The 17,735-nt window shown below is 47.1% G+C and overlaps 1 protein-coding gene across 2 annotated transcripts in view; it reads left to right on the top strand.

The window, feature by feature from the left end:
• Positions 1-5,053, top strand: part of LOC106989291 (uncharacterized) — a 139,646-nt gene extending 134,593 nt beyond the window's left edge. For both annotated transcript variants that reach the window (XM_027043240.2, XM_027043239.2), the window contains exon 72: positions 4,842-5,053. In XM_027043240.2, the coding sequence (XP_026899041.2) occupies positions 4,842-4,869 (28 nt within the window). In that variant the 3' untranslated portion in view covers positions 4,870-5,053. The remainder of the gene's footprint in view (positions 1-4,841) is intronic.
• The last annotated feature ends 12,682 nt before the right edge of the window (positions 5,054-17,735 follow it).

Below are 17,735 nucleotides of genomic sequence, written 5' to 3'. Positions count from 1 at the left end.
CTGCTCAGGTCATGATCTCACGGTTTGTGAATTTGAGCCCCATGTTGGGCTACTTGATGACAGCTCAGAGCCTGCAGTTCAGATTTGGAGTCTCCCTCTCTCTCAAAATAAATAAATATGTAAAAAATTAAAAAAAAACAAGTGACAGACCAATATCCCTGATGAATATAAATGCAAAATCCTCCAAAATAAATAAATAAATAAAAATACTACCAAACAGAATTCAAGAGTGTATCGAAAGGACTATACACCCAACCAAGTGGGATTTATTCCTGAAATACAAGAAAGGTTCAACATAGAAAAATTATTCAATTTAATACACCACAGTAACAGAATGAAGGACAGAAACCACATGATCATCTCAGCTGATGCAGAGAAAACATTTGAACAAAAATTTAATATCCTTTCACGACAAAAACAACAAACAGACTAAAAGGAAACTACTTCAACTATTAAAGGGTATACATGAAAAGCCCATAGATTACATATATTTTTTTTAATGTTTCTATTTGAGAGAGAGGGAGACTGTGAGCAGGGGAGAGACAGGGAGACAGAGGATCCAAAGCAGCCTCTGCACTGACATCAGAGGTCCCAATGTGGGGCTCAAACCCACAAACTGCAAGATCACAACCTGAGCCAAAATTGGAAGCCCACCAACTGAGCCACCCAAGTGCTCCCATAGATAACATATTCAACGGTGAAAGACTAAAAACTTCTCTTCTGAAAGCAAGGATAAGACGTCTGAAAGTGATGTCTATATTGGCCTCTTCTATTTAATACAGCAATAGAAGTGCTAGCCAGAAGAAAGCAAGGATAAGACGTCTGAAAGTGATGTCTATATTGGCCTCTTCTATTTAATACAGCAATAGAAGTGCTAGCCAGAGCAATTAGGCAAGAAAAAGAAATAAAAGACATCCAAACTGGAAAGGAAGAAACCATCTCTGTCCTCAGACAAAATGACCATATATATATATTATATACACACACCTATCTATACATATATCCTATGTACCTGTAGAAAACCCAAAACCCTGTAGATGGCACACACACACACACAGTCCCTATTAGAACTAATAAACTTGGCCAAGTGGCAGAATACAAAATCGATACAAAACAATCAGTTATGTTTCTATACACTAAACAAAAGGATATTAAGAAAAGGAAATTTAAAAAATAATTCCATTTACAATAGTATGAAAACAAATCAAATACTTAGGAATAAACTCAACCAAGGAGTTGAAGACCTGTACACTGAAAACTATAAAACATCACTGAAAGAAATTGAAGAAGATACAAATAAATGGCCAAATATCCCATGTTAGTGGGTTGGAATACTTAATAACATTAAGTATAATAACATATTAAATTAATAACATTAAGTATAATAACATTAAGATACTACTCAGTGATCTACAGATTTAAAGGAACCCCATCAAAATCGCAATGCCTTTTTTTACAGAAAAGAAGTCCATCCTAAAGTTCATACGGAATCTCAAGGGCCCCCAAATAGCCAAAGCAATCTTGACAAAGAGCCAAGTTAGAGGTCTTGCACTTCCAGGTTTGAAAACAAATCTACAGTAATCACAACAGCGTGGTATTAATCGGTTGAGTGTCCACTTCAGCTCAGGTCATGGTCTCATGCTTTGTGAGTTCAAGCCCCACATCGGGTTTGCTGCTGTCAGCCAGGAGCCTGCTTCTGTCCCCCTTTCTCTCTGCCCCACCCCTGCTCATTCTTTTTCTCTCAAAAACAAACCAAACAAAAACAAAACAAAACAAAACAAAAAAACAACCCAGTATGATGTTAACACAGAGATAGATATACAGTGCAATGTAATTGAATAAAGAGCCCAGAAGTAAACCCTTGTATAGGTGGTCAAAGGCCTTTTTACAAGAGGGTCCAGACCATTCAGCAGACAAAGTACCGACTTTACATCAAATTGAGGGAGGGGAAATGGCAGAAAGGGCTGTCTAAATCCCAAAGAATGAAGGTGGACCCTTACCTTATACCATATACAGACATTAGCTCAAAATGGATCAAAAGCCTAAACATAAAAATTGAAACCAGAAAACCCTCAAAAAACAGGGGGAAAGCTTCTCAACATTGGATTCGTCAGATTTCTTGAATAGGACACAAAGGCACATGCAATTAAAGACAGCAGGCAAATCGGGCTTCATCAAAATTAAAAACTTTTGTGCACAAAAGGACACCATCAGCAGAATATAAAGGCAACCTATGGAATGGGAGGAAATGTTTGCAAATTTTACCTGATAAGGGGTGACTATCCCGAATATATAAAGAATTCCTGCAAACTCACCAACAACAAAACAACTTGATTTAAAAATGGTCCAGGGCGCCTGGGTGGCTCAGTGAGTTAAGCGTCCGCCTTCAGCTCAGGTCATGATTTCAGGGCTCGTGGGCTGGAGCCCTGCATCGGGCTCTGTGCTGACAGCTCAGAGCCAGTTTTGGATTCTGTGTCTCCCTCTCTTTCTGCGCCTCCCCTGCTCATGCTCTGTCTCTAAGATAAATAAAAACATTTAAAAAAAAATTAAAAAGGATCAAAGGAGGGGCACCTGTTTGGCTCAGTCAGTAGGGCATGCCATTCTTGATCTTGGGGTTGTGAGTTTGAGCCCCACCTGGGTGTAGAGATCACTAAAAGTAAATTACAAAACATTAAAAAATGGTCAAGGGACCTGAACAGACATTTCTCCAAAGAAGACACCCAGACGGCCAACAAGCATGTGAGAAGATACACAATGTTACTCGTCTTCAGGGAAATGTGAGTCAAAAGCAGAATGACCTATCACCAGACACCCATTTGGATGGCTACTATTAAAAAAAAAAAAACCAGAAAATAAGTGTTAGCGAGGATGCCGAGAGACACCGGAACCCTCGTGCACAGTTGGGAGAAATGTCAAAGTGACACAGCCACTAGGGAAAACAAGACGGTGGTTCCTCAGAAAATGAAACATAGCATCACCACATGATGATACTCCTGGGGTATACACCCCAAAGAATTGCAAGTGGGGACTCCTACAGCTGTCGGTACGTCCGTTATTTGCAGCAGCTTCATTCACAGTAGTCGGAAGGTAGAAACAACCCAGATGTCCACGGACAGATGAGCAGATGAGAAAAGGGTGATCCGCTGTCCTTACAAAGGAAGGCAATTCTACCACCTCCCACACTTGAACCTGGAGGCCATGAGGCTAAGTGAAAGAAGAGAGTCACGGAGAGACCAAGGCCGTACAATTCCACTTCTAGGAAGCACCTAACATAGTCCAAAGCACAGGGACAAAGTCGAATCGCGGTTGCCACAGGCTGCTGGGAGGCGGAGTGGGGCGCCGTCTAATGGGGACAGAGATGCAGTTTCGCAGGAAGAAAAAAAAATCCTGGAAGTGGAGGGTGGTGATGGCCACACAGCAAGGTGAATGTACGTATCAGGGCTTCACTGTGTACTTGTACGTGGTGATTAAGAAGTTCCTAATTCAAGAACATTTCCTAAGCACCTACTTCATGCTAGACACGGTGACACAACAATAAACAGTGTACTTATAAGCACCGCAATTATAAAAACAACAACAACAACACACACACACACACACACACACTTGGGGAGTGTGAGTGGCTCAGTCGGTTAAGCACCCAACTCTTCAATTTCGGCTCAGGTCGTGATCTCAGGGTTCGTGAGATCGAGCCCCACGTCGGGCTCTGTGCTGACAGCACAGAGCCTGCTTGGGATTCTCTCTCTCCCTCTGTCTCTGCCCCTCCGACACTTGTCTGAGTGTGCGCGCGTGCTCTCTCTCTCTCTCTTTCTCTCTCCCTCAAAATAAATGAAGCAACAAAGGACAAAAAAGAACACACTTAAGGAGATAAACTTCTAAAAGCCAGCAGCCACGAACCCACATGAATCGCCGTGGGTTTATGTGACACTGACTGCATGCTTTGGCAGGAAACTAGAAAGTATTCGAAGTATATCCTATTTGGAACAGAACCAAAAATGTAATCTCAATAGAGAACCGGAAAGGCATTTAATAGAATTCTTTAATGTTGGTGTTTTTAAAAAATTCAACAAACGGCGGATAGGCGGGACCTTCCCTGAAGCGGACACTTTGAGGTGTCGGCCATCCAGCCTTTCAACATCACAGTGGGTGGGGACACATCAGAAGCCCTTTGAAGCCAGCAGCCCGCTAAAGATACATTGTTTCTGCCTCTACTGCGTGCTGTATCCACAACCCCATCCTGCTCAGACCACGAGAAGAAATGAAGTACAAGAGATCCGCAAGAAACACTTAAAACGCACCTGCTAATGGCCACTTGCCTCGAGAGGGCGCTGCGTGTCTGTCACTCCTAAGTTGAAGAGACCTGCTCTTTGGTGGCAGCCGGAGATTCAGGGGGTGAGGCTGCATTTCTCTGCAAGCAGAGGGAAGTCACCCCGAGGTCACCAAATATTCTGGAACCACCCAAAGGCCCCTGCTGCTTTCGTGACCTAGAAACCGCTCTACCCGGGAGTCAGCTCGGGTATCACCCCTTGAACTTCCCCTTGCTCCCCCTTTGGGTTTTAGGTGCATCCCCTGTGCTCCCAAAGCCTAAGGTACTGGGGTTCAGCCCTCCCCCTCTTGGCTGGGAACTTTGGGGTGGGGGTGGGGTGACCAGGTCTTGATTGTCTGTCACACAGGTGCAGGAGATCACCTAACCACACCTGGTGCTCTTCTCCAAAGGGGTGAGATGTCCTTTTAAAGAAGGCCACTCTGGGCCTGTGACAGGGGCTCCAGCATGACTCCAGGCAACAGAAGGGGCCCCTTGTCCTCTGGGCCCACAGAACAGCCTCCTCTTCTCTTTACAGTTGGAGAGTTTGCCTAAGCCAACACTAGGCTGCCAAAGATTTCACACCCGTCACCCCCTCAGCTTGGCCAAGATTCTTGGCTGAACAGAACCATCACAACGAAATGCCAGGAGGCACAGAGATCACACTGGGTCCAGATACAGCCAAGGGGGGCTCATCGTCCATGATTTCAGAATCCTTCCATGGACAATAAAGTTCACAATTGGTCTGGACAGTTCTCTACCTTCCTTGACACCTGCACAGCCTTCTAGGAGACAGCCTGGGCCCCTGGCCCACCCCTGCGAGGCCGGGGCGGGGGGGGGGGGGGTCCATTCCAGCCACTGTTGTTGCCCAAGTTCTTTTTTCGCTTGCTTTGTTGCTTGGTCTGAGGCCTCCACCTTGTGAGCCCAGGGCTGCCCTGGGGTCTTCCTACTTTGGGACAAGCATGAGGCTCCTTGAGGTATACAGATGGTCCCAAATCCCTTCATCGCAAGCCTGGGGGGAGAGTGTCCCTCTTTGGGGTAGATCCTGAATCTGGAACTGAATGTTTCAGGGGACACCTGAGAAGGCCTCCCTTTTTGGGGGACTGGTTTCCACAGACATGTGCGAGGGGCACCCAGGCCCCAAGCATACAGCCTTCAAAGCTGTTGACCTTTGGGAAGGCTGATCTGTCCCTTGAATTTTTGACTGAAAAATAAATCGGGCACGATCCCAGAACACATCCATTGGATGGATGGGGCTAATCGTCCACTGGAATGATGGGGGAACTTGGGTGGCTATGAAATCGACCCACCACTGGGAGGCCCCCTCAAGTCTTCTATCCAAAGGCCTGAGGTCCAGATTCCAAAGCAAAGGGCAAAGCGTCAGACACGAGCTGAGGGGCAACCAGGTCAGATGCCAGATTCCGTTGCCCCAGCCTCCCCTCCCGTAAATCCCCAGCACACAGCAGGCACTCAATAAAGTCCAGAAGAAAAAATACTAGAGGGCTTGAGAGTTTTTCGAAGAACGCGTGAATGGGGCCAGTCCTGCACATTCCCACACACTGGAGGGAAAGGGGAAGGGGCTTCTGATTTGTTGAGCATGTTGTCATGGGTTACAACGAAAAGACCCCAGAGTCCAGGCACTGCTCTTTGAAAGATGTTCGATCTTTTTTTAGACCTCCCAACAGCCCAGTGACCAATGCACAATCCCACATAAGGAAAGAAGCAGGCTCAGAGAGCCCAGGGGACTTACATGAGGTCATCCAAGCAGCAGACGGCCAGGCTGGTGCAGGTCTGGGCCCGCTGGACCCTCAAGGCTGCCCAGCTTCACTCATCACCTCCTATGCTGGCAAGAGTGCCATATTGCCTACTTTGAGAGAGTCAATTGAACACTGGCTCCATCCCAAGCCAGATACGTGATGCTTACTCTCCATTTCCTAGTCCACATTAAAATGCCCAATGAGCCGTGTCACACACGATCAGAAACACATCCACAACCGTCAGAGGCGCTATACTAGGCCCTGTCACAGGGATCTCGGCCCAAGAGAAGGAAGGAAAGCAGGAAGGAAGGAGACAGTTCACAGCAGAAAGCCAACTGGTGGAATATGGGGAGTGGAGGGGGGGGGCGGGGAGCAGGTCAGAGTCTGCGGCACCGATGATTTGTCACCACGCAAGCTCTTGGTTTCTCCATCTGCTCACAGGATGAGTTACTTTCGGTCCAGGCAGGAAAGTGCAGAAGGTTCCCAACCTGCCTCCCACGCTCTGTCCGCAAAGCGCTTACGAGGAAAACAAGAGTGGTAGGTTGGGCACCAGCCTTGACCTCAAGAGGGAAGCACAGTTCTTTCTCAAGACGGATTTAACGACACCAACACTTTGCCATTTGGGGGGTTGGGCTGGGTGTGCACACACAGGCGTAGAATTTAAAGAAAAAAATGGATGAGACAGGGAATGAGTCCATTAAAGATACAAATAAATAAGGGCACCTGGGTGGTTCAGTCGGTTGAGCATCCAACTTCGGCTCAGGTCATGATCTCGCATTCGTGGGTTTGAGCCCCACGTCGGGTTCTGTGCTAACAGCTCAGAGCTTGGAGTCTGCTTCGGATTCCGTGCCTCCCTCTCTCTGCCCCTCCCCCTGCTCGTATGCTGTCTCTCGGAAAATAAAACATCTAAAAAATAAAAAAAAATTTAAAACTGATAAAGATTTGTGCCCTCAAGCACATAAAAAGCAAGTCCAGATAAGTCTTTAAAAAACTCAGTCTCGGTGAAGTGATTTGGTAAAGGACAGAGCAGGCAAAAGAGAGAAGTAAACGGTGTGGAGCACATTTAATTTTGCTGGTAACTAAAGGCAAAAGAAAGTAACGCTTATAACTTCTTAAAAATTTTCTTAACATTTATTTTGGGAGAGAACAGGGGAAGGGAGCGAAGGGGAGAGAGAGAATCCCAGGCAGGCTCTCGCTGTCCGGGAAGAGCCCAACATGGGGCTTGAACTCCTGAACCTTCAGATCATGACCTGGGCCGCAATCAAAAGTCAGACACTCAACCGACTGAACCAGCCAGGCGCCCCATCATTACAGCTTCATTAGGCTGCAGGGTCGGTATTTAAAGAATAACGTCCAGAACTAGTGAGGCTGTGAACAAAAACAAAGCCCTCAAATCTGGTAACTGGCGGTTTCAACTGGTACCTCAGTAGTGGGTTTCTAACATCCTTCTGAAACCATTCACTCCTGGGGCACCTGGATGGCTCAGTGAGTTAAGCGTCAGGCTCTTGACTTCGGCTCAGGTAATGATCTCACAGTGTGGGATCCAGCCCTGTGTCGGGCTCCACGCTAACAGCACGGAGCCTGCTTAATATCCTCTCTCCCTCTCTCTCTGCCTCTCCCCTACTCGTTCTCTCTCAAAATGAACAGATCAACTTAAAAAAAAATCAGTAACTAAAACCACTCATTCCTTTGACCTGATAAGCGCCACTCCCGGGACTTTATCCAAAACCAGGGAGGGAAGGGAAATGAGAATGATTCCCAAGATTCCAAAATAACTTTGTTATTCAAAATGATGAAAACTTATACACCACTAACAGGGCAATGGTCTTTGAAAGTTGTGGTCTGTGACTTCGATACCCTATCTCGAACTCATTTGTCAAGAGGTCCAACGTGACGCAATATATGAACATGAAAAAAAAGATTAGCTTCCAAGTACAGCAGGAGGCTGCCTAAGAATCTGCACCAAGAATGACTGCATTTGGACAAGAAATGGTCAAGGATACAGGAACACGGAAACAGTTCATATAGGAAGAGTGATCACACTGTAGGGGATTGTTTTTTCTTTTAAAGATTCCTTTTGGGGCGCCTGGCTGGTTCAGTCAGAAGGGGGTGTAACTCTTGACCTCAGGGTCGTGAGTTCGAGCCCCGCACTGGGCGTAGGGATTACCAAAAAATAATAATAACCTGTAAGAAACAAAACAAAAATGCCTTTTGTAATTGGTCTAACGCTGATCGTCCTAGGGACGTTTCAAAATTAAAAGGAAACGAGAGGAGAATGGAGAGGTAACGTCTGAGGCGTATCAGGTCTCGGGAAAGATGAAAACGTTCTGGAAACGGACGGTGGCGACGGCCGTACAACATTGTGAATGTACCTGACGCCACTGACTTATGCACTTAAAAATGGTAAAAATGCTAAGCTTTAGGAATATGTATCTTGCTATCGTAGGAAAGCGGTAAGAAGGAATGAAGAGGGTTGAAGGAATTTTTTCGTTTTCTCCAAGCAGAGGGGTTGGGGGTAGTGGCCACGAGTGGCACTTTATAGGGACAGAAGCCTAGCGGAGGCTGGGAAGGTGGAGAGCGAGTGGCGCGAGGAAGAGGAGGGCGGTGGCGGCATGTGACCCCTTGCTACTTGAAGCCGCTCCCTGTCTTTAGGGACAATCGCAGGCAAGTCCTTTCTTGGAAGAAACTTCCGTAAGGGAGGGGGGCGGAAAATCTCTCGGCTCTATCCATCTTGGGTCCTGAGGCTGGGGCCCCGTAACTTATGCTGGCGAGGGAGACCGGCAAGACGAAAAGGGACAGAAGTTTAGGACCATGACCATCAAGCATGCACGGGGGAGGGGGCGGGGCACTGGCGTCAGTAACCCAATCTGCATGCGTGTAATATACATGGGTGGCAGTGTATACATACATCAAGAGTGTTCACAGAGGGACACATTTTTAGAGAGATGACCAAGTCAAATGAGGAGGACTGGGAGCTTCCACAGGCGGAAAATTGAGGGAGGGGAAGTCGATGTGGAAGCTAATGGTCGCTAAGGGCTGGTGTTTAGCGGGGTTTATTCCGCAGACGCCTCCAGCCCTGTTAGAGAACCAGAGTTCTCCGATTAACCTGCGCCCTTCCCGGCAGGCGGCTGGAGGGGAGGGAGACGCCTTTGCAGACTGAGTCCTGCTCTCAGGCCAAGAGGGGAGGGCAGAGAGCTTCTCCTGTAGCTGCTGCTTCTCAAGGGCCTTCGGCTCCAAAGGCCTTATCCCCATGGGGCGGATTTTCAGGTGCCACGTTCCACTACCTTTCACCTCTGTTAGTCCCATCCTCGCCATCTGCAGGGGTTATGACCGAACGAAAGCATAGAAAGAACAAGTACAGGTAATTTTTTTTTTTTTTTTTAAGTCAAGTCTCCATGACATGATCTGAGTGAAGCCTGAGTTTTATAACCTAAGGGGGAGAGGAAACACTGCTTATGTTCGACCACCGTCTAGGTAAGGGGCAAAGTGAGCCGGTCCACACACCTCCCGGGAAAGGCCGCGTGACCTTTTATTACCCAACCTCACTTCTCGATTATTCTTTAAAGACAGGGAAGGGGGTAGAAGTGAGGTCACGCTGAAGCACTCTGGCCAATGCTCCCACCCCCAGGAGAGGAAATGAGCCGATCCTTGGCTGCTGAATGCAAAGGATGCTTTCCAGTGACTTCTGCTGCCCCGGGGGCTCCGGGAGATGACGTATCTCAGCCTATTTCTCCAAGAACAACTTGGAAGAATGTAGCAGTTCCTGAATGTAAAACTTTTCAAAAATTAATAGAAAAATGGTAACCTTAAGTCAATCTAAGACTTGTTTCACTTGGGGGTGGGGAAGGGGGATTTAAGGGAGTCAAGACAAGAAAAGGGGGCTGTCGAGGCCGCGGTCTCTACACAAGTAAACTCGAAAGCCCAGAGGCAACATTTTCCGAGGGGACCAAGTACCAACAAGAACCTGAAGGGGGTTCACAACAAGTCTTCCCAAAACGTGCAACTTGGCACACGGACTATTTTGAGCCGAAGGCAACTGAGCCCATGTGGGCTGAAGAGGATTTTGCCCCTCCCTTAAAGACCTAGAAGAATCTATACTGAAGGGTCTTTCCCAACATAAGAGTTATTACCAAAGATCAAATTTATCTGAGTAACCCAACTGTACCACAGGACAAAGATCTAACTAGGCCACAGCCTTTCTTCCCATCGCCCTGTCGAGGCCCTCCTCCCGCTTTAAAGCCCCAGACCCCATCCCATTCCTTAGCTCAGGAAAACATATACAGCTCATTTTCCTTTTGTTTTAAAAAATATTCATTTGGGTGAGAAGCGGCAGGGGGGTGGGGCTGCTGGGGAGGGGCGGAGAGAGAGAATCCCAAGCAGGCTCCACGCTGCCAGTACAGAGCCTCATACGGAGCTCGACCCCACGAACCGTGACATCGTGACCTGAGCCCAAATCGCGTCAGACTCTCAACTGAGCCACCCGGATGCCCCTCACTTTCCCCTTCTGTCTTTGACCCTCTCATGTACGTGGGATGCCCATACATACAAAATTAAATGTGGGTTTCTCCCGTTCATCTGTCTCCTGTCACTTTAATTCTTAGACCAGCCGGAAGAACCTTTGAAAGGTGGAGGAAAACGTCCCCCCCCCCCCCCCGCAAAATACCAAAAAGAGAAAGTGTCTGTACCAGAAGGAACCGAGAAGGTTTTGCAGAAATACCAACGCCTCCCAAGCCCCAGAGCAGGAAGGGGAAGGGAGAAAGCTCAGGCTGGGTTGTTTCCCAGGAGAAGTCAACCCATGCCTTTAGGAATCCTAATTCCAATGAGATTTAAAGTGATCTAGGGCCCACAGGAGGAAGAAACACTTCCAAGTTCTTTATCAGAGACATTCTTATAAAAAGCCAACAGTGAGGGAAAACCACACACTGACTTCACTTATGTAAAAATCATCGCAAAAATCCCAAATAAAATTTTAGCAAATACAATCCACTGTGATCCTTAAAGGGGTTCACCAAAACCAAGTGGGACTTGTACAATACGACAAGGACATCTTTTAATTTCTAATAATGTATTAAAAGGGAAAGATCACGATCATGGATGCTGAAGGGCATTTGGCAACATTAACCATTTGTAACAAAATCTCTTATCAGATAAGAAAGAGGGATGCTTTCTTAACATGATAAAATTATACACACAGACACACACATCCACCCAGCCCAAAATCAGCATCATTTGTAATGGTTGGAAGCAACAGAAGTTTCCATGAGGCTCTGGAATGAAAACATGCCCCTATCACTACTATTTTGTTTGGAAGGTTCTAGTTGATGAAAGTAGTTAAGAGGGAAAACGAAATTTGAGGAGAAAGAAGTGAAATCACTGTGTTTACTCTGGAAAGTCCAAGAGAAGCGACGGAAAAACGCGGCCGACACTAAGAGATTTCACCAAGGGATGGGGTGCTGACGTACCACACCGAAACACCTAGCCTTTCTAGGTACAAACAGGAAGCAGTTAGAAATGTTAACAAGAGAAAATATTCCATTTGCAACAGGAACCCCCCCCCCCAAACACACACACACAAAAGAAAACTCCCAGAAACAAATGCGCTAAAATGTATACAATCCAGACGGAGAAATATTTTCAAAGACCCCGGAGGATATAAAATACTTTAAATGTCAAGAAAGCTGTGCTGCTTATTTTCCTACCTAGAGAGACTCAACACTGGAAAGATGGGACCATCTTTTGTGTTTGGAAGGATGCGGAACTGGAGCCCTCACAGGCGCTGGCAGGAGGGGTGAGAGGACATGGCCGCTCTGGAAGACAGGTTGGCACTTTCTTAAAAAGTTGGAAATCCTTTTCCCATGTGGCTCAGCAATTCTACTCCTAGGTTGCCCCCGACGAGAAATGAAGACACGTGCTTGCACACCAAGACTCGTACACAAATACCCGCCAATGACGAATAAATACACAAACCAGCTCAGCAACGACAAGAAAGTACTGGGACCTAACACACAAGGGATGAATCTCAAAAACGTGCTGAGTGACGGAAGCCAGGTGCTGAAGACCACAGGTTGTGTGATGTCATTTATATGCCATTTCCAGAAAAGGAAAATTGGTAGAGACAGAGAGCAGGACAGCAATTGCCTGGGGCTGGCGGTAGGAACACACACGTCATGTTTCAACTAAATGAGCTGATTCTAAAGTTCATGAAAAAAATTTTTTTAATGTTTGTTTTTGAGAGAGAGAGACAGACACAGCATGAGTGGGGGAGGGGCAGAGAGAGAGGGAGACACAGAATCCCAAGCGGGCTCCAGGCTCTGAGCGGTCAGCACAGAGCCTGACGCGGGGCTTGAACCCACCAACTGTGAGAACATGACCTGAGCCAAAGTTGGATGCCTAACCGACTGAGCCACCCAGGTGCCCCTCAGGTTCATGACATTTTTAAACAACAACGATAACCAGGACATTTCTGAAAATAAGAATGAAGAACAGCTAACCCTATCAGATATTGAATCAGATGATCCTGCAGTCATTAAAACAATTTCACAGGGTGCCTGGGTGGCTCAGTTGGTTGAGTGTCCAACTCTTGGCTTTGGCTTAGGTCTTGATCTCCTGGTTCGTGGGTTAAGGCCCCCACGTGGGTTTCATGCTGATGTCATAGAGCCTGCTCAGGATTCTCTCCCTCTCTCTCTCTCTGCCCTTCCCCTGCTTTCTCTGTCTCTCAAAATAAATAAACTTAAAAACAAATTTCATACCAACAAATATGCGTATGAAAATGTACATAAAACATGTCACTGGGACATATGTCAAAAATACACACAATCCATTCAAAGTGTAACATAAAATGAGAGACTTCATTTCAGATAAGTGGGGGAGGGAAGTACTCTCTAGTTATTGGTATTCAAACAACTTGCTAGCTTCTGGGAAAAACACCGTTAGACCCCTCTACCTTTTTCTTCCAAGTAAATGAAGTATGGATGAGTCAGATTTAAACGTAAGAAATGAAACTGTAAAAGTAGAAGAAAGCCCAAAGAAACTTTAACCATCTCTTGGTAGGACAGTCCTTTCTAAGCAGGACTCAAAACCCAGAAGTCCAGAATATACATTTCGTAATCTAATAAAAAGTGTTAGGGGTGCGTGGGTGGGTCAGTTGGTCGAGTGTCCCACTACAGCTCAGGTCATGATCTCACAGTTTGTGAGTTCGAGCCCCACATCGGGCTTTGTGCTGACAGCTCAGAGCCTGCAGCCTGCTTGGGCTTCTGTGTCTCCCTCTCTCTCTGCCCCTCCCCTGCTCGTGTGCTCTCTCAAAAGTAAATAAACGTTAAAAAAATTTTTTTTTAAGTTTTAAAAAAGTCTGCCAGCCTCAGTGAATTACTCCCACTCCTGCCATAAAGGACTCTGACACTAAGCAGAATACATAAAATAATCATTTGCAGGAACTGGACACTGCAGCACAGAGCTGTCATTCTTGAGAAAAGAGGAGCACTTGAGATGAAGCCACCACATTCAACATGGCTTTCTTTGGAAAGGAGAAACAGACAGTATTGACATTGAGCAGGGATATGTAGCCCAAACGGAGAACAGTGGTCTTGTTAACTGGAGGTAACGGAGATCAGAGTTCAAGGATGCTAAGGCACTTGAGACGCACAGGGCAAACACAGGAGGGGAAGGAGCCACACAGAGGGAGCCCCAGAAATCTGCACAGAGGTTCACTTTAGCTCCTTGACCAAATCCTAAACTGTGCACGTAAGGAGGAGACACTAGGAGGCCTAGTGGAAAATAGCTCAGGGGTGGAGGAGGGGTAGGTAAACTGAAAAAAAGTATTAGAAGTCATATAGTTCCAACCCTAGGAGGCAAGATTCTGATTGAGTGTCCTAGGCACTCAGTTGACACCCCAGAAAAGCCTGGCCTCAAGAGTGCAGACTATACCCCAAGAATAGGGGCCACACACTAGAACATGAGGGGTGGGTGTGGGACCTGAAATATACTCATTCTAACAAAGCTAAAACCAAGCCTTGATATGCTCAAGGTCAATTTTACTGTCTTCAAGAAAAAAACTCAACATTGTTTAGATGAAGATCATATAATCCAGACTCTTCATAACATGTCACCCACAATGTTCAACATACAACCAAAAATTACTAGCTACGTGAAACAGGAAAACACAGTTAATGAAAGCAGATTCGGGCATGATCCAGATGCTGGAAGAGGCAAAGACCTGAAGATATGTTAAAGAATTGAGGGGTCAAACAAGACAATGAAGAGATGGAAAATTAAGAGAAAAAATGTAAACTCTATAAAAGAACCAAATAGAAGTTTTAGAACTGGAAAATACAAGTATCGGAAATGAAAAATCTACGAGAGTAATTTAACCGCAGACAGGACACAGCCCAAGAAAGAACTCAGTGAATTTGAAGACAGGTCAATAGTAGTTATCCAGAGTGAAGCACAGAAAGAAACAAGAATTGAAAATGAAATGGGGGCGGGGGGGGGGGGTGGCGCGCCTGGGTGGCTCAGTTGATTGAGCATCCGACATCAGCTCAGATCACGATCTCACAGTTGGTTTTGAGCCCTGCATCGGGCTTGCTGCTGTCAGCGCAGAGCCCCCTTCGGATCTTCTGTTCCCCTCTCTCTCTGGCCCTCCCCTGCTTGCACTTTCACACTCAAAAATAAACAAAACATTGAGAAAAAGTAAAATGGAAAGAGAGCAGCAGGGCTGGGGGAGGAAAAGACAAAGAACACATGTCTGAGACCTGCAGGAAAGCGTCAAGTTGTCTGATATCAGTGTCATGGGAGGAGAAGAGAGAACAGGGAAGAATATATGGGATAATAGCCAGTAATTAATCAAAATTGATGAAAGATATCAATCCACAGATCCAAGCAGCTCAGCAAATCCCAAATAGGATTTACACAAAAAGGACCACACCTAGGCAAATCATAAACAAACAGAAACCCAAGAAAAGGAGAAAATCTTAAAAGCAGCTTGGGGATGTAAGAGACATGACATTTGTGGGAACAGCAATAAGAAAGACAGCCGAATTCACTAGAAACAGTGGAAGCCAGAAGAAAATGGAATAAACTGGCAGGAAATGCAGCAAAAACATCTGTCAAAAATGAAGGTAAAATAAAATTTCCAGCAAAGAAGAAAGGAATCTGTCACCACACCACGGAAGCCCAAATGTGCAGATGTGAGAAATGATCCAAAGAACGCATTTTTACAAATCTTCCCCTGCCACCAATCCCTACTTGTCAAGCCAAGGGTGAGAAAGTCTTACCTTCGTTTGTCAATGAGGCATTCCAGACAGAGATCTGGGGGAGTCAACTTTGGTAAGAATTCTTCCCCTTCCCTGGCTTCTATAAGTTTTCCCACGACCCTACCTGCAGGCTCCAGAGCAAGTAGGGTGTCCCAGTGGGTCCCATCTGGGAGACCAGAAACCACAGGGGAGGAGAAAGAATTTTCCCTCTACCCTTCTGAGTTCCTGGCTGACACATCCCCAGCCATAATGAAAGACAGATCAACAAGACAGAAACGAACAACTCGTTGACATGCGTACCTCGTAGAAGTATGGGATATACCCCGCGAGACAGGAGTTAGACTCCTGAGGTTGCCAAAGCTACCAGCTTAAATAACATCGTCAGCTAAAGACCCAACAAAGGTGTCAGGAAGCCTGTTTTGGGGAGGTTACCAGGAAAGGCGCGGTCAACAAGGCTACGGTTTGTTGAATAGACTTAAGCACCTTGTCCACTGATAGGAGTTTCTAGAGATTTCAATTTCAGGTACAGAGAGGGAGACACCTTTACAAATGGAGATTGTTATAAATGTAAATCTCCCGGGGCGCCTGGTTGGCTCATTCGGTTGAGCATCTGACTTCGGCTCAGGTCATGATCTCGTGGGTCATGAGTTTGAGCCCCACGTCAGGCTCTGTGCAGACACTGTGGAGCCTCCTTGGGCTTCTCGCTCCCCCCCCCCCCTCTCTCTCTGCCCTCCACCAAAAAAAAACATAAAAAAAAAAACTAAAAGTGCACAACCCAGAAAGGTTTAGTTTTTCACACAACTTGGCCCAGGGCAATGATCTTGCCGGAATGCCCGGGGGCCACAGGCCAAAAAGCAAACAAACAAGGAGCCAGGGTCACATTTTGGGTGACCCTTCCATGCTCACAGGTAGTAAGGTCTCCCAGCAGGGATGGATTTGCTTTTGAAGCCATCAACTTGGTCGGTTTTCTCTATAGAACAAGAGATGTTTAACCCGAATGCACGGATATGACAAATTAGAAAAAAAAAATGGTTTTAGATCATGTTGACTTGGGGAGTGACCACTTTTTAAAAAAAAATTTTTTTTTAATATTTATTCCTTTTTGAGAAAGACACAGTGTGAGCAGGGGAGGAGCAGAGAGGGAGGGAGACACAGAACCTGAAACAGGCTCCAGGCTCCGAGCTGTCAGCACAGAGCCCGACGCAGGACTTGAACTCACGGACTGTGAGATCACGACCTGAGCCGAAGTCAGATGCTTACCGACTGAGCCACCCAGACGCCCCAAGGGAGTGACCGTTTTAATGCATCATTTTCTGGTCTTCCGTGTTTGGCTTGAAGCCTTGTGACAGAGGAGGAGGTCGGGTGTCCACACTAGAGACAAGATGTGGCCTGGAGCCCCGCCCCAAACTTTCGGCCACTGCGGGCCACACTCAGCCAGCCTCCCAGCCTCGACTCACTGCACTCGTCCCAGGTGACCCGGGAGGGACGGTGGGGTGATGAAATCCACCTACGTGCCCAGACCGGCTACCCGCCCTGCACTCGCTCCCCAGAGCAGGGCCGGCTTTGCAGCAGGGGCACCGCACAATCAGGGCCCTGCGCTCAGAGGCGTCCCCGCACTTGCCTGAGTGCCCAGCTGATCCAACAGCCCTGCGTTTTCACTTTAGGCTGGGCCCTGCGAGTTATGTACCTGGTTGTGCTCCAGAGCCACCAATCCGAGGATCTCAGGCGCCTGGAACAGGTCAAAGTTGCCACAAAACAAGGGGCTGGCCAGCCACGGAGCCCCTCCAAACGGGAACCCTATCCCTGGTTCTAGAGTAACCGTCCTTGCCCACTTCCTAATGGAGCCTCAAACAGCTTGACTACTCTAAGGGTTAGCAACCTACTTCCACCGAGAGCAGGTCCAGTTTACCTAACTGTGGAATTATCAAGAACAAGAAGGGCCAATACTCAAGGGCTGGGGCCCTTTATACACACGCATCCTGCCCGACAATCTCCTGGGAGGTACAGGACCCCGTGTGGCCTTATGGGGTCACCGGAAGTGGCCTGTCCCGAGCAGGACAAGACTCAACAACCCTTCTTCTCAATGTCAGAGCTGCTCCGAGGGAGGCACGAAGGTGGCGTTTGTAGGATGCCGGGCCCAGCTCAACAGTGAGTAGACCCCCTGTGCCTCAGTGGCCCCAGTGGATCCAACCCACATCCAGGCCTCGGCACCCTGGCCTCCAGCCGGCCAGCCTAACTGGGAACAGCCATTCCCAGCCAGGCTCCTGCATCTGGAAGGCCCTTCCTTTCCTGAGAAGCCTCTTCTGGGGTTTCAGGAAGGAAGTGGAGACAGAGAGAGGAAACCACAAAGCCTTATAACTCTAATTACAGTATCACCTCTTGGTCTGCACCCGCCGCCCCTTCGGCTTGGACAGCACTGTGCTGAGA

Source organism: Acinonyx jubatus, chromosome E3 (assembly GCF_027475565.1).
Source record: "Acinonyx jubatus isolate Ajub_Pintada_27869175 chromosome E3, VMU_Ajub_asm_v1.0, whole genome shotgun sequence".
Lineage (NCBI taxonomy): Eukaryota > Metazoa > Chordata > Mammalia > Carnivora > Felidae > Acinonyx > Acinonyx jubatus.
This window is presented reverse-complemented; position numbering and strand designations above follow the sequence as displayed.